The following is a 23,997-nucleotide window of genomic DNA, read 5'->3' as shown; positions in this document are numbered from 1 at the left end:
ACATTTTATCACAGAAAATAAGCCTCATGGTGATGTTTGATGTGTGTGTTTTGTTCTGCACACACACACTGTGATGTTGTGCTGTTGTGTGTGTGTGTGTGTGGTGGTGGGGGGGGGGGGGGGGAGATAATTTCCTGATTGGAAGAATCTAAAAATATGCTGCTATCATGTATCTGCTATTTGAAATGCAGCTTTGAGCCGTGGTGACGTCTCCAGAGCTGAATGAGATCAGTCAGCATCACCACTGTCCTGATGCGTCCATGATATTGGTTGAGTTTGATTTTCACAGTTTTTTGAACAAGGAAAATTAAATGAGAGGAAAAAACGTTTGATTCAAGATTTGGAGTTTGATTTCTGAAGCTCTGCTCTGCCTGACTTTGAAACAACCAGATTAACTGAAAACACCTGAATGAGTGCGGAGGCCCCTGAATTATGGGATAATTGATGAGCTGATGTGCTGATATGTTGATGCTTCCTGTGTTTCCATTAAAAAACATCTCAGTCAAAATGCATTTGAATATATTGTAAAAGCTTCTCCTGTGGTTTTTTGGCAGCAAATGTACTGATGACACATTAATTCAGTGAAAATGTAAAAAAGACACAAAGATAGAAAACAGTGGAGACATTTGCCTGATGTTTCCCACAACAGAGACAGAGAACAGAAAGTTGTAGATCTCTGACGTTATTATGAGAAGTGTAAAAAAGTTTCTGGTTCATAATGAAACTGTGAACAGGACAAATCAGAATATGGCTCCACCACAGTTGAGATCATTAATGGGAATCTCTGCGTCTGTTTGTCTGGCAATCAGCAACATTACACAGAAACTAACCGAGAACCATTCTACTTCCAAGTGTGTATATGAGCAAATTGTTGGATAACAAATGAGAATCTGTTCTGTGATTTCTTTGTTTCTTTAAGTATTTAAAAGTATATTTAAAATATCTTTCTGTGTATTTGTAGAGCTGAAGCTCCTGTGACTCTGCGGTGTCCTCAGCAGATGTAAGACATGAAACAGCAGGTTCCATCAGGACTAAAGTGATTATTGGCAGCAGCGTGTTAAACTGACTGAGTTTCTCTTATTAAGGAAATGTCACGACGACTCTTTCCAGTTTTCTGACTCAATAGATTCAGTAAAGCTCCGACTGGCTGCTCTGAGCTGAGCCGTCATGGAGACAGAGCAACAACAGTGTGGAGACGGGTCAGCCATAAAAGGAGGACTTGTGCACGGATGGTTGGTCAAACCATTTACAGTTGGGTTTTAGGAAGTGGCGTTCGACAGAGGCGTCGGATTGGAGGGGGACGGAGAGTTTGTCCAAAAAGGGTTCACTGGATCCCGGGACTCTGACGTCGCGGCTCAGGGTTTTGCTGCAGGAGTTTTGGAAACTGAACAAAGTTCTGTCACATGCAAACTCAAAGGGAGGGGGACGGTTGTTTTCTTCAGTTTAACAAGTCCACTTGTTCATTTCTGGCCAAAGTCATGACATCATCGAAAGAATCTCAGTATATCTGCTCTATTCTCACCTCCAGTATTAATACTAATACTATCGATCTGATATTAGATGAACCTAATAAACTGGTATCTGGGTACGACTCATCGACTTTGAATAAAGATGGAGGACGCGTCTCAGCTGTCAATCATGATGTTTCTCCATATTTTAATAGCATCAAATATTTAAAACTGAAATATCTGGAAAAAATTATTGCACTTGAACAAACATCAGTGATACGAACGACCGAAACTGACAGAAACCACATTTGAGAAAGTTTATTCAATGCGTATTTGGACTTTTTGGTCCATGTCCCATCCACCGACATGGAGGAGGCAGAGTGTATGGCCTATACTGCAACCACCAGGGGGCGATCAAGATGATATCTGTATCTGACACGGTCTCTCATGCTTCCCTCCTCAGCGCGGTCGTCCACCACCACCACCATGGTCATCGACAGTAAGAGCGGCGACGCCGGCTCGTCTCTACGGACGCCAAAGAAAACGTTCACAGAGGACGTGTCCTCCACGTTCAGCTCCCCGCTGGCCTGGATCTTAGTCCTGGCCCTCGTCATCACGTGGTCCTGTGTCTTCGTCATCATGTTCGATCTGATTGACTACAAGACTCTCTCAGGTACAAAGAGCTGCTCACTTCTCAGCACCTTTCTCATCTTGACCCAGCAGCTTGATTAAAGTGAGTCTGATGTGTGAGTGTGAACGAGGAGAAAGTTTCCTCCTTCTCTCCCTGAGCGTCTGTTCTCTGTGACTCTGCTGAGTGGGTTCCATCTCCTGTGAGAAGAACTGACTGAGAGTCAGCTTCAACTGTCACAACCAGCTCCAGGTGAAGAGTGAAGCTGAACTGAGATCAGTTAAATAGACTCTGAAGTTATTAAAAAACAGAGTTTATCTCCAATATTCAGCAGGAAACTTTGAAATATGAAGAATGACAATAATGAAAACTAGAATTAGGTCAGATCAGGGTATAGATACAAGTAGGTTTTATGTGTTTTATCATAAATGTTGTTTTATCCTTCTCTTCTGACTTCTTCCTATTTTTACTTGAACTACTGTGTTTTTCCTTAGAGGTTTCTAACTGCCATGATATAAAATCTATTCATTTCACGTTGAAAGCATTAATTTCCATTTCTCCTCATAACATCAAAACCTTTTCAGCTCTACTCAGTTTTCTAACTCTTCACATGTTTCACACCAAACCTCAAACTTCACAGCAACAAGAAAACATATTTAACACATTTTCCTCCTGAATAAGAGACGGCATGATGACAAATCATTGACTGAAGAGAAAAATAAATGTTCTTATTGTCACAGTATTCATTCAAATTCATCATCTGTCACAGGTCTGCGTCATCATCAGAGAAACACTTCATCTTCCTCCCTCCTCTTCTCTCCTCCTCCCTCCTCTCCTCCTCCCTCCTCGCTGGCTCCCTCCTCTCCTCCTCCCTCCTCTCCTCCTCTCCTCCTCTCCTCCTCCCCACCTCTCCTCCCTCCTCTCCTCTTTGTGCTTCACCTCTTCAATGTCTTTGCTTATTGCGACTGTGTTTCTCATCCAACCAGGTCGCCCGCCTCCTGGCGTCAGGAAGGTTTTTAAGGATTCAGGGCGTAGAGGCAAGAAACCTCATCTGCTACTAACCCCTCAGAGCAGAAGCTGCTGATATACGACTAACAGCATCGACTGATAAAGATCTGTAGATACTCAGAAGGACGCTGCTTCCTGTCCGTTAACGTCAGGATGTAAGACGTCAGGTGTAGTTTTACCTGGAGCTTGTTCATTTGTTCGAGAAGAAGAAAAAACTGAGTTTCAAATATTTGAAAATCTGTCTGAAAAAACAGACAAACCAGGAAAACACATTTTCAGCTCCATCTTTCTGTTGTGTTTCTATGCTTTTTTTATTCCCAGTGTTTATTTTGCCTGTTTATGTGAAGCTGGTTGATTAAATCTTTAAAAAGGATGAAAATCAAACATTTAATCATGTTTGACTAAAACACAGAAAACGCCACAAGAGCCCAACTTGGATATTTGGAAGCAGATGACGATCCTGATATTAAGGAGTAAAAAATCTATGACAATATATCAGCAAATGGAGAAACTTAGCAGTGATCCCTCAGATGTCGTTATCAAACTTTAATTGAAACTAGATGATGCTCAGTAGAGCCACATACAGTCCAAGGTTTTGGATCTGCACCAAATTGCACACGCTCATAAATATTATTCCCCTAAATACATCAGATTTTTTATCATCAAGATCCCTAATGAATTATCCCAGTTGAATGTTTAAAAATGTGACTTTGCAATGTTAAGAGCAAAGTTCTTGGATACGGCCCCTGATCTGGATCTGACCCATAATGCAGCTGATTATTATTCAGTAATACTCAGTTCTCATACTTTTCACAACTCCACAGATTGAGAGTTTATCATTTGAGAGTCAGATGTTTATGGCAGTTTTAAATATAAAATATATTTGGATGCTGTTTGCACTGGGAACACTGGCCCTCCTCCACCACACTGGAACTGTTGAATGTTGAAATTAGAAACTATGGTTTCTACAATTGAAAAGCAGATTAGAACACATGTACCTGGATGGAGGAGGGTCAATGTGCTACCTGCTGAGCAATCTGCTGAACTGAAGTTCTCCTGCAGTGGTTAAACTGGTCGGTGGGTTACTCCGGCTCCTAATTTGACACTGATCGATTCCCGTGGTCCCACCTCAGTTTAACCGTTTTGCTTTAAAGTGGATGTTGTGGGACATTTCCTCACTGCAGAGGAACGAGAGCTTCGTCTCCAGTGAGGAAATGTGAGACGCTGGTATTTTATCTGTTGTGTTTGATTGAGAACGATCAGCTTCAATCCAACAAGAGCAGTGATTGAATTAACCAGTGTGTGTGTGTGTGTTCATGTCGCCGCTCCACCAGGAGGCCTCACCAAGATCAGCTCCGACCCCATGAAGGTGGTGAACGATGCGGTGGAGGAATCGACAAACGCGATCAGCTTGATGTTCAAATTCGCCGCCAGCCTGATCGCCCCAGAGGAAGATGACGGTACTGAGCTGTGTGTTGTCGGATTCTTTTTTTTAAACAAACCTGTTCACAGTTTATCTGATGTCACTTTCCTCTCTGCTCATCCTCTAGGAAATCTATACGCCGTGAGAAAAAAAGGTTTGTGCCGCTGCAGCTTTTATTTTTACAGCTGCTGAATGAAAAACGGGCTCTAGCTGCTTGTTGAATGTGCTTAATTACATGTGCTGGGCTTTTATATATATTTCTATACGTTCTTTACAACCGTAGACAGTAAATAAGGATGGACGACGCGTCTACACTTCCTCCCACTATCCCACTGTACTCCCACTGTACTGCAGCCAGCCACCAGGGGGCGATTGAGGCACTTTGGCTTCACTTTTGGGAGCTGCCATGTCATCCATCATTATTTATTACGTAGAACCAGCAGTCATTTTAAAGTCTGGCTTATCTAAACTGTCCAGGAGGCTCTGATGATGCTGCTTTGACTAATGCGGTTTATCACAATGAACAGCAACTGAAACTGAAGCAAATCTCTCTTCACGTGACGTAAAGACCCATAAATATTTGTCTTTTTGCTGAATAACTTTAACGTGTGAGGAGAACGAACATCACGTAATAAACTGGAGTCAACAGATGAAAACTAAGATGGATGAAGACGCCTTCACAGACCTGGTTTTTAGGATTTCTTTGTGTGGTGAAGAGACTAGAAACACACACGTGGATCTATCAGAGAAAACATGACCAAATTATTATTAATATTAGTTTTGTTATCATTATTGTGGTGCTAGTTTTAAACTGACTTCATGTATAAACCATCTCAAAGATTCTCAAAGATGGTTGGAGGAGGAGGAGGAGGAGGAGGAGGAGGAGGAGGAGGAGGAGAAGGAGGTGAAGAAAAGAAAAGGTATTCTCCAGTTCTTTGTGAGAATGTGTAGTTTAACTGTAGAAAGTAACTGAGGAGTTCTGTTCATCTCCCTGTAACAGCATCACTAATGGAACCAACAGGAACCAACAGTAAAACCTGACGTGTGGTTTCTCATCATTAGCTCCACTAACAGAACGTTTCTGTTCCCGTGAGAAGAGTCAGTTTCTTACCACAGAGGATTTGTGCCTTTTAAAGAACATCTGAGAGGATAAAGTCGTGAAAATATCAACTTTATTTTCATTAAATTATGACTTTATTCCTGTATTATTATAACTTTTTTGCTTACAGTTTAAATCCCATCATTAAATTACGACTTTCTTCTCATAATATGACTTTATCTCATTAAATTGTGATTTAATTCTCGTTAAATTACGACTTGATTCTTGTGATATTATGATTTTTTTCCTTTAACATGACCTAATCCTCACTAACTGTCTGAGCTAACTGCTGCCACTAATCTGTTAAACATGGATTTATTGATAATCTACTGTGCGTGAAAGTGTCTCCAGATTATAACGTCTTTCATTCACTTCATTCTGTGTCTTTGTTTTGTTGCGTTGCTGATTTTGCTTTTATTTTGTTTTATTCCAGGAGAATTTTTGCCGTCTCGGAGTAAAGGTCGGTAACTTTTGTTCACGTACATTTTACTCCGATTGATTAAAGTTCAAAATAACACTGACAATTCTCTATTAATAACATTTGTTCAGTTTGTTGATTCATTACAAAGACTGTAACAGTAACAGGTTTTATTTTCCAGTTGTAGGGATGCAAGCAAAGACAAAACCACCAGTAGTTGACGCTGTGGAGGAAGAGGAGGAGGGAGATGAAGAGGAGGCTGCTGAGGAGGAGGAGGAGAAGGAGGAGGAGGATGAAGGAGATGCAGAAGAGGGGGAACAACTAGAGGAGTATGAAGAGGAGTATGAAGATTATGATGAGGACGAGGAAGAGTATGACGAGGAGGAGGAAGAATATGAGGAGGAGGACTATGAGGAGGAGGAGGAAGAATACGAGGAGGAGGAAGCTGAAGAGGAGGAAGGAGTTGAAGTGGAGGAGGCAGGGGGAGTTGAAGACGATGAAGAAGAGGGAGCAGACGCTGTTGGGGAGGTGGAGGAAGAGGAGGAGGAGGAGGAAGAAGAGGAGGAAGAAGAAGATGAAGAGGAGGGAGCAGAAGCGGTGGAGGAGGTGGAGGAAGAGGAGGAGGAGGAAGAAGAAGATGAAGAGGAGGGAGCAGAAGCGGTGGAGGAGGTGGAGGAAGAGGAGGAGGAGGAAGAAGAAGACATAGAGGAGGGAGCAGAAGCAGTGGAGGGAGATGAGGAAGAGGAAGATGAGGGACAAGAAGTGGAGGACAAGGTGGGGGAGGAGGACGAGGAGGAGGAGGAGGAGGAAGAAGGACCTGCAGAGGAAGAACAAGAGGAGGAGAAGAAAGATGAAGCAGCTGTGGATGAAGAGGAGGATGTGGCCGAGGAAGAGGAGAATGGGGTAGCTGCTGAGGTGGAGCAAGATGATGAAGATGAGGATGAGGATGAGAAGGGACCTGAAGCAGCTGTGGCAGACACCGATGAAGGTGAATCCAAAGAAGAGGCTGCAGAAGAAGAGGAAGAGGAAGACGATGAAGATGATGAGGTAGAGGAAGAGAAGACAGATGCTTCTGTTGAAGATGATGATGAAGATGATGAAGAGGAGTCTGCAGCTGCTGATGCTGAGGATGACGATGATGAAGTTTCTCCTGAACCTAGTTCCACTTCTGAGAATGAAGAGTCGGCCGTGTCTCCCGACTCGGAGTCTGACGCACCTGTTGATGTCAAAGACAGCGATGAAGATGTGACTCTGCCTGTTGACGATGATGAAGACCATGAAGATAAACATGAAGGCCACGAAGATGATGAAGAAGACGAAGATGATGAAGACGACGAAGATGATGCCTTCATCGACAGCTCAGACCTCAGTGAATCTGCACTTCTCTCGAGTGATGAGGAGGCAGAGGAGGATGGCGACGACGATGATGATGAAGATGACAAACTAGCTGAGGGTGTTCTAACATCTGACAGCGAGGAAGACTACCTGAAGCTTGATCTTCCTCCGGTCGCCACAGTTAGTGAGGATGATGAAGATGATGAAATTGAGGATCATAAACTCTCCGAACTCGAGGATCTTCTTCTTCTGGCCGCTCTTGAAGATGATGATGAAGACCTGAAGGACACTGATGATGACGAGGATGATGATGAAGATCTGGAGGACGTCTCTGTTGCCTCCTCTGAGCACTTTGCAGATGATGAAGATGACGATGAAGACAGTGACCTCAGAGACGATGATCTTGACATCGACTTTGACAAAGACGTCCACGTTGAGCTGGACGCTGAAGACGATGATGATGATCATCACAAAACCGATGATGATGAAGAGGATGATGATAAAGATGAGGAGGAAGTTGAAGTCGCTCCCTTTGAGAGCACAGACAGTGGAGTCCTAGGTGATGATGATGATGCTGATGATGCTCTGGAAACAGATGAAGAGTCTGTCGGAGAGACTGTCTTCAGTGATGACATCACCTATGACACAAGTGATGAAGACGACGAGGACGATAAAGACGATGATGAAGATATTGATTCCAGCTCGTTTGAGTTCAGCCTCGATCAAGAAGAAATTAAAGAAACATTCGTTTACACTGAAAAAGATGAAGACGAGATCATATCAGAGTTTTTAGCTGATGAGGACGAGGACGTCGATGAGGAAGATGAGGAAGATGAGGAAGATGAGGAAGATGAGGAAGATGACGACGTCCTGCTCACAGGTAAAGTGCAGCATCATCCATTACATTCACCTTGAGTTCATTATGATAATGATGTAATAATATTCTACTCTTCTTCAGAGTTATGAATCTGAATCTGGTATTAAATTAAATTCCATGTCTTTTTATATATTTTCATACTTTACATGAAGCCCCCACTGCAGCGGCGTCCTCTGTCCAGGAGGAGGCAGTAAAGACTGAGGTGGATGAGGAAGAGGAGCAGCTCCGTCAGGCTGGTGATGAAGATGAAGCTGAGGAGGACGACACAGAGGAAACTGGTCAGTGTCACGTCCATCATGGATTCTGTGTTTTCATTAGATCCGATGATGTTATTAAAATCAATAAATATTCTATGTCACTTCATAAAACCCACGAGTGATGGGAACAAATTTAAGTTAAAAAACTTCCAACTGTTCTTTAAACGAGTCTCTGATCTGAGGATCAGGAGGAAAACTCACCTGCTGTTTATTTGAATCTCGTTAATAAATCCAAATCCATGTTAGAGACACTTTGCCTGTTTCAGCCTCAGTCACCAGTCAGCCTGCTGCTCCTGTCGAGGAAGACGAGGGAGAAGACGAAGAGCCGACGGCTGAAACGCAGAAATCTGTGGATGAGCCTGAAGATGAGAAAGAGGAGTACGATGAAGATGACGATGAGGAGCGGGCGGCGGTGGATGTGATCAGACCTTTGCCTGAACCGGAGGAGGAGGCGACGAAGAGTGAAGTCCCAGGTCAGACAACAACAACAACAACAACAACAACAACAACAACAACAACAACAACAACAGTGTCTAAAAGGTTTTGAATTCAGTGTTTAACTTTCAGTCTCTGCTTCGTGGGTTTCAGATTGTCCATGTTTACATTCTGCTAAAACCAAAGAGTCCAGCACCAAGACGGCAGAGAAAAAAGGTTTGTGGGAAATATCACATTTCTGTCTTCATATATATTAACTGGAATTAAGATGTTTATTATATGAAAGAGGAAGATTTAACATTGTGAGATTGGTAATAAAAAATATATTGTAAAAAAGTTTTATTTTCAGAGGCTCCAAGGAGGGTTTCAGCAACGAGGAGGAAAAAAGGTAATGATAAATATAAATAAATACATTTTTTAAAAATCAGGGATTAAAGGACGTTAAAGACAAAACACATTATTCTTTGAGTCCGAATACAAATGAAGTCAATGAAGTTGATATTTTAGTCTTAAACACTGAAAATATCTAATCATCAAAATAGAAATTGAAACAAGTGAATTTCTTTCTGACAATAATATAAACTTTAATGAAACAATGTGACTAAAGCTCCTTTAATTCATTCACTTTTTTAGTTTCAGACCGTGAAGCTGTGAAAACAGACGACAAACCAAAAAGGAAAGGTAAAACTGAACACTCCATCTTCAAACCACATTCGTCTCAGAATAAACTGGATGTATTTGCTATAAAACTGAAGTAATAAATGAAATCCTGTGGCGTATCCAGCTCTTCCCAGAATTGTGAGTCTGGAGCCGAAGATCAGGAAGATCAGGAGGATCCCGGCTCTTCCCAGAGGTACGATGACAGAGGTTTGATGTTTTACTGTGAATCAGTGAGAGGACGACTTATTATAAATCATAAGGAACCTGCAGAGAGTTGAAGAATGATGATATGAACGATAACGACAAATGGTGGTAAAATAAACACGTGTATTAACTTTCTAACTGTGTTTTTCATTTGTCATAGCTTTGTCACATTTTTAATTAATGCTGTGTTTTCTCTTTCAAATACAAAGTCAAGAAAGTAGAGAAGACAAAAACTTCCAAACCAGGTAACATCTTCATATTTATACTCGGGAGACGTGGTAGATGATATCGATCAGAAATGACTTGTTTTTACATCTGAATGTTTCCATTGACAGAGACAGTGACCAAAAAACAAGAGGACGTCCCGGAATCTGGACAAGAAGGTTTGTCTGATATTTACTTTGTGGTTTAGACGAGAAATCCAGGCCTGTGGTCGTGTGCATCCACCGACCAGAGCAGTTTCATTCTACACACTCAAAGGAGGTCACTGTGACCTTTAACCTTTAACCTCTAACCACCAAAATGTAATAGTTTAAGGATGCAAACAACCATCATATATTTTCTCTGGGTCAGTCGGCCCCTGCAGACCTGCACCCGTCTACTGCCCGTCCCCACCCGGCTGGTACGGTACGTATGAGACTGTTAAAGAGAAATAAATAAATATGTGATTTCACAACTCCTCAGTGTCAGCATGTGAAATTACCTCTTTGTGCTCCAGTTCATCACATCGTCACAGACAACCCGTACCCCCCCCCCACCATGGCAGGTATTTACACTGTCCTCACATCAGAGGCACCAGAGAGAACTTCAGTGAACAACCATGTTTCTCCTCTGCTGACGAAAAACACCACTTCACCTCCTTTCAGCTCCGTCTGCTCCTGTCCTCACCGTCCATCCCGGAGCGCCGCCCATGCAGCCGCTCTACCATCAACCACCACCCCCCCCACTGATGCAGTATCAACCGTATGTGCCGCCGCTGCAGCCGGTGATGCAGCCGCCGCCAGAAGCAGCTCAGCCGGCTGAAGCTGCGCCGCCAGAGGCCCCAGAGCAGGAGGCCCCGGTTCAGCCGGAGGTCAAGGCTCCAGCTGCCGAAGCTCCGCCGGCGGCAACTCGGCTCCACGGTGAGTTGGTACAAATAAGATCCTGACTGTGATGAAGTACTGCTGTTCCTTCTTAGGAACCTTACTGAATTAATCTGGAAACACTTTACAATTCACAATAAAACCATAAAATATGAATGATTACGATTTTAAATGCTACTGTTGTCTTATTAAGTTTAATTAAGAAAACTTCAATATTTTCCTAAAGAACCAGTGACTGAGGAGGAAGAGGTGAAGGCTGCCTCCCCCAAGAAAGGTATTTAATTACTATTTAAACTCACGTCATTTTTTTTCTTTTAATTACAGCAGTGAATGATAGAATAATGAATATGTGACAATTTACAGCTGCTAAGAAGAAAACCACTAAGGCGGCTGATTCAGAAAAAGGTACAGTTCAATTCCCCAGATCCGGTAAATGCTCGACTTGTCAGGAAACTGTAACAAACACTGAAACAGTGACGATGACATATGAATAAATTAATTATGGAAACTTAACTCTGCACTTTGTTTCTCTCCAATGATCCTTCAGAGCCGCCAGCAGCCAAACAGAAACCAAAGAAAGGTCATTTCTGTTTATTGTCAGATAAAGTGATGTTCTCTCTGCTTCACACTTCAATATTGTTATTAATGACACAACCTGTGATTTCAGTTTTGTGTTGATATAACAACACAAACAGATTTACACACTGGAGAAGATATAAATAACATCGTTCATTTGCTAATTATAGAAGCTGTTGTTTCTAAAGACAAAACCAAAGCAGCCCCTGCAAAGAAAGGTGAATAACTCACTAACTTGTGGATCTATTCATTGAACTGAACATTTATTTGGACTAATAAATAATCTTCTCATTGTTGTGACAGACTCAGCAGCAAAAGAAGAGAAAACCAAAAGTCCTGCAGCAGCTAAAAAAGGTAACGCACATTTTAAAATGAAACATGTCTGAGCATCGCGTCGAGGTGAATTCAATTCTTTTGTTTTCACAGAGAAAACTGTGAAAGAAAAAACCAGAACTGCTGCAGCTGCAAAGAAAGGTAAAAACATAATTTAGTGATGGGTTAATTAAAGCAACACCATGTGACTTTAACTGAGCGACAGCGCCCTCTGCAGCCACACATAGGGATTCCTTCTGCTGGACTCAGTGTCCAAGCATTAAATGGTTTTAATCTAATCATTTCCAAATATTCCTGCACGTCTGAGGCTCGTATATCTCGAGAACCGTGCGTCTCATCAGCTTCACACTTGGCATGTTTGTTTGTTAAGGGTCCAAAGACGTGCAGTGTTACATTTGTTCAGTGAAAAAGGAAACATTCTCCTGACAAATTCATTTAAAAGAAGCTGCAGGTTGAAGGTAAAACTGGGAAACGAACCTCCCTCTTTCATGTGAAGGAAAATCTGATGTTTTACATAGAAAACTAATCAGGACTCTCTCCTCACCGTGTTAGAGCCTGCAGCTGTTCGTCAGAAGAGGAAATCCTCCTCTGAAAAGACGGGTAGGTGCACACGCTGACGATCGACTGAAAAGTTAATGAACCAGGATGTGAAACTGGAAACTAATCATTTTGCTTCTCTCATAAGCGTCTCCTGTCAAGAGCAAAGCCAAGACGGCTCCTGCCAAGAAAGGTAAAGCATGCAGGAAATGTGCTCCTCACTCCAAGAATAACTTTTCTGCTGAACTGCAATTGAGTCCAAGTTATATAAACTTAAATCCTTTGAACAGATCCGGAGCCGCGTCCACATCCGATCAGACTGAGAACGAGACTCGACGCCGGCAAGAGGGCGAACGTGACGTCTCCGGCCAAAGACGAGAAGCCGTCCAGACCTTCTTCCTCTGAACCAGGTAACTCAGCATCTAAAGTCCAAACATCGACCCCGAGCGTCCAGATGTCCCAGTGGAACACATGTACAGAAACATGAGCATTTCTTTTATTTTCAGCCAAGATGAAGTCAGAAACCTCGGCAGAGAGGAAAGGTGAGGACATGTTTTATATGTGTAAGTGTGCCCAGGTTGTAAACTTGTGTTAGGAGAGGAAATGAACTGGATCCGTCTCATTAAACCTCATCGCTTGTTCCTTCACGTTCACCTGCAGTGGCCCGAATCTGATTTGTCTCCAGGGTCATGACCAGTTCACATCAGAGTTTGATATTGGTCACATTTTAAAAGATAATATGAACAGCTACATAAAAATACAAATCCGATCTAGAGAAAAATTTGAATTGAACAGTAAGTCTTGCAGTGTGAACGTAGCTTTAAACTCAACTAGACAAACCTGCTGGAGTCAAATCCCTCCTGTCAAACTGTGTTGCACCAGGAGGTGAATAACATTAAACGTACACCACGATGAAAGAGCGATGTTTGAGATCAGTAACTGTTCCTCCTGTTACAGGCAAAGCTGAAAAGGCTGAGAAGAAATCTGTCAAAGAGGCTCAAGGTATCAGATCACGTCTGGATTCACAGTTAGAAGGTGAAGAATCTACGACTGACACTGATCAATGTCTCATTTTGATTCCTTTCAAAATGTAGATAAAGAGAAACAGCCATCAGAAGCCAGTAAGTACAGTTTTCTCTGATGCCAACAGAGTAAATTAGCATGTGTGGCTGCAGAGGGCGCTGTTGCTCAGTAAATGTTGCAGTGTTGCTTTAAGCTGAAGATAATTTAACCTCATCCTGTTTAGACTGAAGCAACAAATACTGGAAAAGCAGATGAATATCACCGACCTTTGTTTATATGTCAAAAACACATTTCACGTTTCCAGATAAATGTGTTTTTCATTCAAGAGTTTATCACAAAGTTTATCATGGGACTCGAGCGTGAGTGAAACCAACAGGATTAAAACGGTTTGAACTGAACGCTTGGACGAGCAGAGAAACACGTTCAGGTCCAAACGAATCCGACTCTTTATGGACTGACGCTTCGCACACACACAGTTTGTCGTGTCGACTGTCTGACGCTTTGTGTGCTTGTTGTTCGTAGACAAAGCAAAGAGCGCTTCCTGTGCGGCCTGAGGTATCAGCTCATTTTCAGCATCTCTCCTCTGGTCGACTCAGTATGAAGAGACGTTCCCTCTCAGCAACACCAGTGATTAGGATTTAACGAGATGAGACGATTACTTCTTCAGAACCCGCCTCAAGTTACTGGAGGAGATTAACGTCTTTCGTCAATAAGGCAACAATAATATTCATCCAGACAAAATTTAATCCACCAACCAAACCCTGTTAAAGTGTGGTATCAGTGTTCTGTTCCTACTGAGTCATCCAGTGGAGTCTCAACACCCCCCACCACCACCCGAGTGACTCTACACTTTTCTGACACAGTTTAAATGAATAGTTTCTGGATTCAGGTTGTTTCAAACATTCACGTGTTTCATGCACAACCGATAATCAAACTGTATCTGTATAACACATGACACATTTACATTTGATATACAGATTAAAATCACAATGTTCCCTTAAGAAGTCATAGTTAGAAACCAGCTGAAGTGAAGTATCCTCGCTTCTTGTGAGGGAATTGAACCCATGATGATAAAGGTGCTGCATGTTTTTATATATCTGGACAAAGAGGATATATAAGGTTGAGCATTAAACAACAGAAGAAGAAAAGAAGAGGAAGCAGCTTCAGTCTTCACCTCTGACGACATCGTGTCTGAACCACGTGGACGTTCATTTCACTGGTAGTAAAACCAAAAACCACCAAATCCCTCAAGCTTTGAGTGAATGAATGATTTTCTCTCTCTCTCTCTCTCCAGGCTCTTCCTCATCACGTGCATGTGGACACTCACCCTCATCGTCCGTCCTCTCCTCTTCCTCACTCACACACAGTCACTCATGATGCCAACATTTTGATTTGTTTTCATTCCCGTTCTTTGCAGAAGAGCCGCAGACTGAAGACAACACCACAGAACAGAAGAAACCAGGTAGAGAAAACAGTTTTTTATTGAAGGTGGAGAAGGAACCGAGTAGACTCTAATGACAGGTGATGCACATCGATCTTCTTTTGAGGGAGAGACTTTCATCTTTGTGTTTTTTCCGTCTTCTCAGGCCAGCGATACTTCCAGTGCATTTACGTCCCTGGTAAAAATGCTCAGTACCCCTTACGACCTTTCACCCCAGCGATGTCCCCCGCCATGATGTCCCCCGCCATGATGTCCCCTGCACTCCGCTCCATGTTGGAGCAGCAGCAGCGAGCAGCCAGGGCGTCGGGGCAGTAACCTCACGTCCGCTATCTCCGCTCTCCACCTGCAGCAGGAGACATGTTTGAATCTGTGGACGAAAAAAGAAGGGGACAGAAATATTTTGTCTTTGATTCATTTGTGTATTTATTATTTCTCATTGTGGTTGAGCTCCTGGGTTTCTTAATGAGATGATTTCACCCTCAGCTGATGCTTCGCTGTGTTTGGTTTTACTCGTTGTCACTTTCATGCCTGTCAATATCACTAATATATTTCTGTGAATATTCATAAATCAATATAATGTACATAACATGTATATTTATAATTAAGGCTGAGTTGAAAGGTGACACGTCTGCATGTCATTTTTTTTATTTTATTCTGTCCACTCCCGTGTAAGCTCCTGATTTTTTATTTAATATTGTTCAGGACAGTTGCACATTATTCTCAAAAAACGTAACTTTGTTTTAGGTTTTATTTTATTTTTAGCTGCACATTACTTGGATTAGGAAAAATTCGATTAAATAAGTTGACAATAAGCATTGTTTTTGGAGAATATATTTAATTATTTAATTAAAATGTCATGTCATGTCATTAAAATTCATCTAATTGAGCATTTTGCATTTTTAATTGTACAATTCAATGTAGAAACAAATGTGATTAATAAACCATAGTAATAGTTATAAACTTTATTTATATAGAATTTTTATATAAATATAGACATATTTATAAAGTGCTTCACAGACATAAAAACAGAAAATAGATGCAGTGAAGTTACAAATTTAAACAAGTTCCTGCAGGACGATGGGTAAAATAAAGCAAATAAACCAATAACACAGACAAAAGTTAAAAGTTAAAAGACATTTCATTACAATGCATTTCTAATAGATGATCCTGAGGTGGTTGATGGACGGAGGGAGGTTGTTCTGCAGCTGTGGAGCCAGAACAGTTACTATTTTCATTTTTTGCTGCTTTAGCTGCATCTGCCACAGATTAGCATCAGTCGAGGTTGGTGGGTCAAATCCCAGGAGCTCCCACAGTTGATCCGAGCAGCGTCCCCGTCTCTGAGCGCCAACGTGTCATCAACGTGCCGCTGCTCCATTATGAGACGTGTGTTTAGATCTAATATGAGACAGGAACCAAGAAGAGAAGATCACATTTAATCTAAAAATAAAGAAAGTTACATTTCTGAGTTTAAAGAGAAACTTGACTCCAGTTAAATGTGGTTTATTATCACAGATACAGACTTAACAGACTTAAAAGACCAAGAAGAAATGTGGACAATAGGATAAAAAAGATTAACGTGAATCCGAGATGCACTGAGGAGATTTTTGCATAACTTTATTAGTATAAAAACTTTATACAAAAGCTGCCAACATTAAAATAAAGTGAGGATACAAATGTTTTCTGTCGGTGTTGAAGGATGTAAATATTATAGAGATATCACCACGAAAAATAAGATTGTTATAAAATTTAATTTAACATCACGTATATATGTAGTCCAGGTTTTATTTCAAAAATTATGCTGCTAAATTAACTGTTATAAAAACTTTCATGAAACACATTTTTCTATTTGAACACACGTGATGTGTCTGAGACACACTTGTGTTTGTTAGCCACGTGGTGCGTTCAGGGACAGGGACTCTGTGCAGGACAACTTTGATGTGACCAACTCATGAGACACTGTGATGTCTGCTACAGAGGATGAATGTCGTTCGTGTCATGTTGAAGCATCAGCGTGTTGATCATGACGCTTCATATATTCTGTGACCTCACTCGTTCGTAGTTCTGGTTTTGTGCCTGACAGCAACTTGTTGTCGCTACAAACCTGAACTTTACCAGCAATTTGCTATTGTTGTCTTACTGAATGAAAACCTGAGACAGATAAGAAACAAAGGGCTTTTTTTCACACTGGGCTCAAACCCGGGATAAGACCACAGACTGTGAACCAAGATGGACGAGGTCTCGACCAATCATGAGTCAGTCTCAGCTGTCAATCAGGATCAAATAACTAATCCAAACCAAACTTGAAATGACAGAACATTTTATTTGATGTGTAATCTGACTTTTAAATTTGGTCCATGTCCAATCTGCTAACAGGGAGGAGGCAGAGTTAATGACCTGTACTGCAGCCAGCCACCAGGGGGAGCTTGGTGGTCGTCCATCTTTATTTACAGTCTATGGATACATTTTGTCTCAACTAAGTTATTTTAGGTGGATTCACGTCAGGTACCTGATAACGTAGCGTAAAACACTATCGTTGCTGTGGTTACCTTGTGCACTTATTCATAACAGCAATGATTATATATAAACTATCCTCAAACGATCCCAGAGAGTCGTAAGGTGCGTTCGCAAAGTAAAACGTCTCAAGTGAACGGAGACGAGAGGAAGAACATGAGAAACGGCTGCAGTTCAGAGTCACTGGTGTGAATCTGGATTTGAACTCATTGTCCATAATGGAATCTCAGTCAGCCGTTAGCCGTTAGCCGTTAGCCGTTAGCGTCCCTGAACACGTAGACCACGCTCTCTGGTTCTTTCCGAGCGTGGATGTTGAACCCGAGGCTCGACGTACGTCCCGAGTTTACAAGTTAACGAGCAGGAAGTGAGGTCAGGCCCTGGACTCTGCGACGCCCTGCAGGTCTGAAGTCAGTCGGCCTGAGGAACGTTTCACGGCCAAATGAGATCTGACAACCACTTACAGTCGCAACCTGCTGCGTGCGTGTGGTCGCTGGAATGTTTAACTCCCATGATTCCAGCTGCTCTTTGTTGTCTGAGAGTAACACGTGGTAATTTGACCATAGAGCTGCAGAGATGTGCTGTAATCAAGGATTTTACCTGCATAAAGTCGTGTAAACCGTGATCTTGATTGAGGAAATGAAACTCAAACCTATTTTTACAGAGTCTTCATGAATATTGATGTCGGAGGAACGCTGTGTTTAACCTGGACGACTTCCCTGATCACAGGATTTAAACAACGAGGCTGAGCTTCTCTCCCTCGGGTCGTTCAGGTGCAGACAGTTTGCACCAAGCAGAGAATTTACTTGAATGTTTTTTATTCTGGTGTTTCATCTTTGGTCAGCAGTTTCTCTGACGGTGACACAAAGACAATGTCGCGTTTATAGTTCGTGATCAGCTGACCACTGGTGGCGCTAGAGAGTAATTCTTCAAGAAACAGTACCGGAGATATTTACAACACTTCCTGACATACGACCAGTAGGTGGTTTGTTGGGGGGATGAGGCGGAACGCCGTCCCCTTTAAACCACACACAGATCTATTTAAAAATCAATACACACAAAATAAAGTTGCATTTACTTGTGTTACTCATTATGATTGACGCCAAGTTTCCACGTAGCTTTGTGTCCGTATGTGAGTCAACCCGATGATCGTGATCTCCGATGTGTCACGATGGACTTAGATTCACCGTTTGCTCCTTGTGCCTCTGGAAGTTAGCATAAAAACTAATTAGCTAAGAAGCTGTTTTATTCAATTAGTCAAACTGTTAAATTGTTTAATTGAATATAAACTAGTTCAGCCAGTTCAACATATGAATTTCAATTTTTGTCCCAAGTGGATTTAACAAATTTAGCCTTTAAAAGAAAAATAAATGCATTTCCGTGTGCTGACCACTAGGGGGCGAAGTCCAAACGGAACTACGGACACCATATAAAACTGTGTGCAAACGAGGCGTAAGGTATATTTCACCTCATGTGTTTGAGAGACGACCGTAGTCTGCAAAAGTAAAAGATGGACGATGCGTCTCTACGTCTTCCAATTGTACAAAAAAGACGCCAAAATATCCTGAATACAGACGCTGCCATCTTCCACTTTTGACGTTATTCCGCTTCGTGCTTTCCGACTCAGTCATCAAACACTGTCGTACAGTCGCAGTTTGTACAGGATGGAAGTTAAAGCAACTGAGGAGGACGACGATGTGATGAAATCGCTGCAGGATGCGATTTCATCCACTTTACACGTTTATAGTTTGAAGTTGTTTATTTTTGTTCTTGATTTCTACGCATGAAAAACACAGACAGTGTAAAATACACACAAAGCAGCTGTCGGTCAGATTCTGTGTAAAAACTGTAGATAATAGTTTATTTTATTTGTTTGTTTCATTTGGTGACGATTCTCTCAGAGTTAAACACAAATTCATAAACTGGTTTGACCGAAGGAGAAAGAAAATCACTTTTAAAGACATTTTGTGTGTGTGTGTGTGTGTGTGTGTGTGTGTGTGTGTGTGTGTTTGTGTGTACGTGTTGCATGTATCATAACGCAGAGATGAACCATGTTGTCGTGATGAGAGCAGATGTTTCACGCTGTGGAGAATGTCGGCTCAGCAAAATGTAGAATCACCACATTGCAAATGTTTTGTGTCATAATTTAATAAATATTTGCTGTTAACTTCGAAGCTGTTTCTGTATTTTTTTAGTGACATTTTAAAATTAATTATTGAAATTAGTCTTTTTGAGGTTTAAGACATTTAAAACACATTTGATGGGACAGAAAAACTGGCCCATATTTTCTTTAAAGTAAAATATGAACCAGCTTTGTCACAATAATGATACGAACGTGTGTCTTGAAACAAACTGTTTGTAAACCGACATATTAACTAGCTTTGCTTAGTTTATAAGTTGAATGCACTTTTTCTTTTATAACCAGATTTATAGCATTGTTTACATGTATAAAAAAACATATTTTTGTGTTTGTTCACATACACAAAGAATAAATACAGCAAATAATTGAAATACGCTTTTGCATTCGTGTCGTGACTTTTCTGTTCCTGTTTTCCATTCATGCACTTGTGTGAGACGCCTCGACCGTCGTAGGACGGAGACATTTAGTAAACGTGGCGACGAGGCCTCAGTGTCTCCAGCTCATCTGCTGCTCTGTGAAGGAACGAAAGTGTTAAAACAAATAAATGATAAACAAGAGAAATCAACGTGTGTCCATATTTATTTTTGCCTGTTTTACATAATGCATTTCAGCAAATTGCCTTTGAGGACATTTATACATTTAACACCTGCTAACTGAACAGTTTTTGCTCCTATAATATACTGGTTGTCCATGACGACGTCACAATTCAGTTCTGAGTTTGGTCCCCCTACAGCTCCTACTGCCATACAATCAAAGAACAGTGATGTGAAATCAATAAAGATATAGATCACAACTGAAAGTCATGAGTTCACCGTCGGAAAATGATCAATCGTTCAGAAACATGTCGTTCAGCGTCCGAGTCTTTGAAGCACAACACGAATATTAATGAGTAGAAACAATACGTTAGTTTTTGTAATTGAACATGTGGAGATTTATAAAAAGAAAAACATTAGTCAGAGTCAGTGAGAAATAAATGTTCAGAGTCTCATCTCCCTGGAAAATGAATCGTCATAAAGACGAAGCCTGTGATGGAGAGTTTGATTCCAACAAGTAAAGAAAAGAATCAGAGTAAATCAGATGAAAGTGATTCGTTCATCTCCTCACGTTGAACATTGAATTACTGACGTGTGAACGTCTGTTAACTGGGAGGAAAGCAAAGTGATGTCAGTCACTGACGTTTATTTCTCTGTATCCACACATTTACTTTTTCCCTTTTTTTAAGAACAAATTAGTGTCAAATGTTTTGAACCAGATTAAAACAAATAAAACATAAAATCATTTCAGTGTCGTCTCGTCTACAATCTGCTTCAGATGGAAATTTAAAGTCTGTCGTATTGAAGAAACACTGAAGCTTTGATTATTTTGAATTCATGAATATCCTGTGATTCACATTTGACGTCAGCTGTTGAACGACATACGACAAGGAGGTTGTGTTTTCATTCAAGTTTGTTGGTTTGTGAACAGCATCACACAAACACCTCTGGACGGATTCCTATGAAACCTGGTGGAAGGTTGTGTTAGAGCTCAGGAAAGAACTCATTCAATTTGGGTGCAGGAACTTTTCTTTTTCACCATTTTCCCAAAGAATAATTCATGTTTTTTGTATCTTACGTATTTTTTGATTCCATCATCTAAACATTATATTACACACATAGTCAACAGTGTTTGTTTAAAGTGACTGAAGAGGCAGAAGCAAGATGCTGTCCCACATTTCCATCCATCCCAGATATAAACAAAGCAAATGAATCAATGTATGTTCAGACATGATTAGAGAACGAATATCTATGACTGTGTGTAATTTGGTTGAATACATTGGGACGGTTGGGCCTTAGTGGAGGTTTGAGCTCCAGGTCAATGTAATATCTAAATATCCACCAAGGCCCAAACGTTCCCTCTAATTCAATCAAGCTGCACCAAACTACATACACTCATATATCAGATCCCTCAATAAACCTGTTTTACATCAATATCCATAAATTATTCTCTGGGAAATCAGTAAAAATGCTCTTTGTCTACGTCACATGTCGTCAAGTGTGTGAAATGTCTTCAACAATACTTTGATCAGAGTAAACAGGAAAGACAACAACACAGAAATAACATTCAAAATGCTGAGTTTCTTAAATAAAAGAATGACTAACGTCATAGATCTGTTTACAATTCATACGACACATACTGATCTGCCTCCTCCCCGTGTCATCAACAAGGTAGATATCCATTTGAATATAATACTGACGAAAAGAAAGAAACATTTCAGAAATCTTAAGTGTGGTAAAGCTCAAAGCATCACTGGATAAACTGCATCTGTAAGAATAAAATTTAAAATCTTCTCCTGTGTGTTTAACTTCCTTTTTACAACAGAACGATCCTGAGGATCATTCAGACAGAGGTTCAGAGAAACTCGAGCAGTATGCAGATGTTTATTACATGTAAACTTTATATCCTAACAACTGGAAGCATCTACAGTGGCTGTGTGTGTGTGTGTGTGTGTGTGTGTGTGTGTGTGTGTGTGTGTGTGTGTGTGTGTGTGTTTCCCTGTTTGTGGTGCTAATGTGTGTTTTCCTGTACTCCTCCGCCTGCGTGACTCACACCCTTCGTGACAGCTCGACTGAATCCTGGTTTTTTTTAAATGTGGAAGAACTCATCTCAGATGTTTGTTGAAGCACAGAAACGAATCTACAACTTGTGATGAACGTTGGTTTTTTTTCTGGCTTCACCTTCGACCTGCAGCCGTCGTTTCTACACTTCTCCAGAGAGCTTTGACTGATTCTGACACTTCGAACGCAACAAGTGAAAAAGCAACACACACACACTGAACATCATGATATTTAGAACTGAGTGTAATTTGTTGCAGATCCGAATGAAAATGTGAATCTAGAGAATTTAACTGTGGTTTCATAAGGGAACTGTCGGGCCTATAGGTGGAATATGTGCCCCAGGGAGAGGTCTAGTTTTTCCTGTAGTGGTTTTCTGCCCTCACTCTTTCAGCATCATATCATGTGAGCAGCCAACCTGTGCAGATTCTTACAAGGTTCCTAAAGTAAATCTCCAGATATGGAGTGAAGTTGTAACACAGGTCGATCGGCGGCAGAATCAACTAACGAAAGGAACCAGTGTTTTACTGAGAAGTCGTAAATGTGCCACTGGAATCTCTGCAGGTTTGAGGCATGTAGCAACGGCAGCTAACGACGCTCGGGTCTCAGCGAGGGGATAATTCAGAATGAGAGTAAACAGTCATAACAGGAGCTGGTTTCCTGCACTGATCACATTCTGAATAAAACACTCTCATCTCTGACACGTCACACTGAGCCACAGTGAAAACCACCGAGGTCCAACTCCGCTCTGCACGGAGCCTCGGAGCTGTTGTGAGCGAGGCCGACGTGTCATGCACGCTGGTGTGATAGTTTAACATTCCAGCTGTCTGCTCTCGTCGAGGCCGGCCACCTCACGCCACGTGGCCGCCGGCCTCTCGGCGCTCGGCTCGGCTGTCTGTTTGCCAGCCTCGCCCGGCCGCCTCCTCAACAGGCGCTTGCTCGGCAACATAAACCCTGCGGTGATCGGTTGATTTGGTAGAAAATAAACTATGTCAAACTCCTTTAGTTTCACATGGACAAGTATTTCAGTGAGTGGAGTGAATAGTGGCTCTGTCATTTGAAATATCCGACTGCATCTCCACCTCAGCAGCAGCTCGTATAACTGCTGAATTTAAACCAAACTGTGATTATAATAAAATACTTTAAATATGTAGAATAAAAACCTTTCAAATTAAACTCAACGTGTTTTTAAATCCCTTTTAAAAACACCTGATCAGGGCTGAGACGGGATCTTAGTTTGTATTAATGAAGCTGTTAACGTCACTGCTGCCTCAGATCCATCAGCTTCACCACAAACTCACTTTGTAAATGTTAATTAATGACGCTATTGATCTGCAGGTCTGGTGTGTTCACATGTCAGGAGACCTTTCAGACTGTAACGTGTGTGTGTGTGTGTGTGTGTGTGTGTGTGTGTGTGTGTGTGTGTGTGTGTGTAGTTTTCTTGTAAACAAACATTATTTATGTTCACATTCAGTGTTTTTCTCCAAATCACATTATGTTTTTCCTTCAGGTCGAACAAACGACTGCTTTTCTTTCCTCATTCTCCAAACCGGATGTTCTCTCTGCCAAGCAGCTTGTGTGTCGTCGCCCCTGGAATTAGTTTGTGTGTTTCTTTTTCAGCAAGGTTACACAAAAACCATCAAATGGATTCCCCACAAAACTCAGTGAAAGTTTGGGACATGGATCAAGAACATCTGTGAGTGTGTGAACTCTGATTGAATATCAGGGGCCTGTTGGTGGAGGTATGAGTTCCACTGAGGGACGTTCGTCAATCAGTGCGTTACTACAACTAACTGTGTTACTATCGGCGACTGTGGATCAGTGGAATATTATTAAAGTGGCACGAACGTCAATTAAAACTGCCTCATGCCGTCGTGCATGACACAAACAAAAGGGTGACCCATTCGTAAAAACACTGCTCCATAGCGCCACTAGTGGTCACGAACTCCACGCTCCACCTGAAAGCGTCCAAGG

At 41.5% G+C, this 23,997-nt stretch overlaps 1 protein-coding gene across 1 annotated transcript in view; it reads left to right on the top strand.

Annotated features, from left to right (window-relative positions):
* LOC117758808 (probable serine/threonine-protein kinase kinX) overlaps positions 1-15,741 on the top strand; it is a 16,426-nt gene extending 685 nt beyond the window's left edge. Inside the window, exons 2-33 of the mRNA XM_034580774.1 lie at positions 1,912-2,121; positions 4,419-4,544; positions 4,635-4,661; positions 6,040-6,066; positions 6,206-6,467; positions 6,539-6,552; positions 6,644-8,239; positions 8,389-8,514; positions 8,760-8,966; positions 9,082-9,144; positions 9,278-9,316; positions 9,562-9,609; positions 9,713-9,781; positions 10,002-10,037; positions 10,128-10,175; positions 10,366-10,419; positions 10,511-10,558; positions 10,659-10,913; positions 11,101-11,148; positions 11,238-11,279; positions 11,422-11,454; positions 11,621-11,668; positions 11,754-11,804; positions 11,877-11,924; positions 12,336-12,383; positions 12,469-12,513; positions 12,611-12,730; positions 12,827-12,862; positions 13,278-13,322; positions 13,415-13,441; positions 14,761-14,805; positions 14,930-15,741. Coding sequence (XP_034436665.1) covers positions 1,912-2,121; positions 4,419-4,544; positions 4,635-4,661; positions 6,040-6,066; positions 6,206-6,467; positions 6,539-6,552; positions 6,644-8,239; positions 8,389-8,514; positions 8,760-8,966; positions 9,082-9,144; positions 9,278-9,316; positions 9,562-9,609; positions 9,713-9,781; positions 10,002-10,037; positions 10,128-10,175; positions 10,366-10,419; positions 10,511-10,558; positions 10,659-10,913; positions 11,101-11,148; positions 11,238-11,279; positions 11,422-11,454; positions 11,621-11,668; positions 11,754-11,804; positions 11,877-11,924; positions 12,336-12,383; positions 12,469-12,513; positions 12,611-12,730; positions 12,827-12,862; positions 13,278-13,322; positions 13,415-13,441; positions 14,761-14,805; positions 14,930-15,099 — 4,061 coding nt within the window. The 3' untranslated portion in view covers positions 15,100-15,741. The remainder of the gene's footprint in view (positions 1-1,911; positions 2,122-4,418; positions 4,545-4,634; positions 4,662-6,039; positions 6,067-6,205; positions 6,468-6,538; positions 6,553-6,643; positions 8,240-8,388; positions 8,515-8,759; positions 8,967-9,081; positions 9,145-9,277; positions 9,317-9,561; positions 9,610-9,712; positions 9,782-10,001; positions 10,038-10,127; positions 10,176-10,365; positions 10,420-10,510; positions 10,559-10,658; positions 10,914-11,100; positions 11,149-11,237; positions 11,280-11,421; positions 11,455-11,620; positions 11,669-11,753; positions 11,805-11,876; positions 11,925-12,335; positions 12,384-12,468; positions 12,514-12,610; positions 12,731-12,826; positions 12,863-13,277; positions 13,323-13,414; positions 13,442-14,760; positions 14,806-14,929) is intronic.
* Positions 15,742-23,997: the final 8,256 nt, after the last annotated feature.

The sequence above is a fragment of the Hippoglossus hippoglossus genome, chromosome 24, assembly GCF_009819705.1.
Source record: "Hippoglossus hippoglossus isolate fHipHip1 chromosome 24, fHipHip1.pri, whole genome shotgun sequence".
Classification (NCBI taxonomy): Eukaryota; Metazoa; Chordata; class Actinopteri; order Pleuronectiformes; family Pleuronectidae; genus Hippoglossus; species Hippoglossus hippoglossus.
Note: the sequence above shows the minus strand (reverse complement) of the source record. Positions and strands in the feature narration are given on the sequence as shown.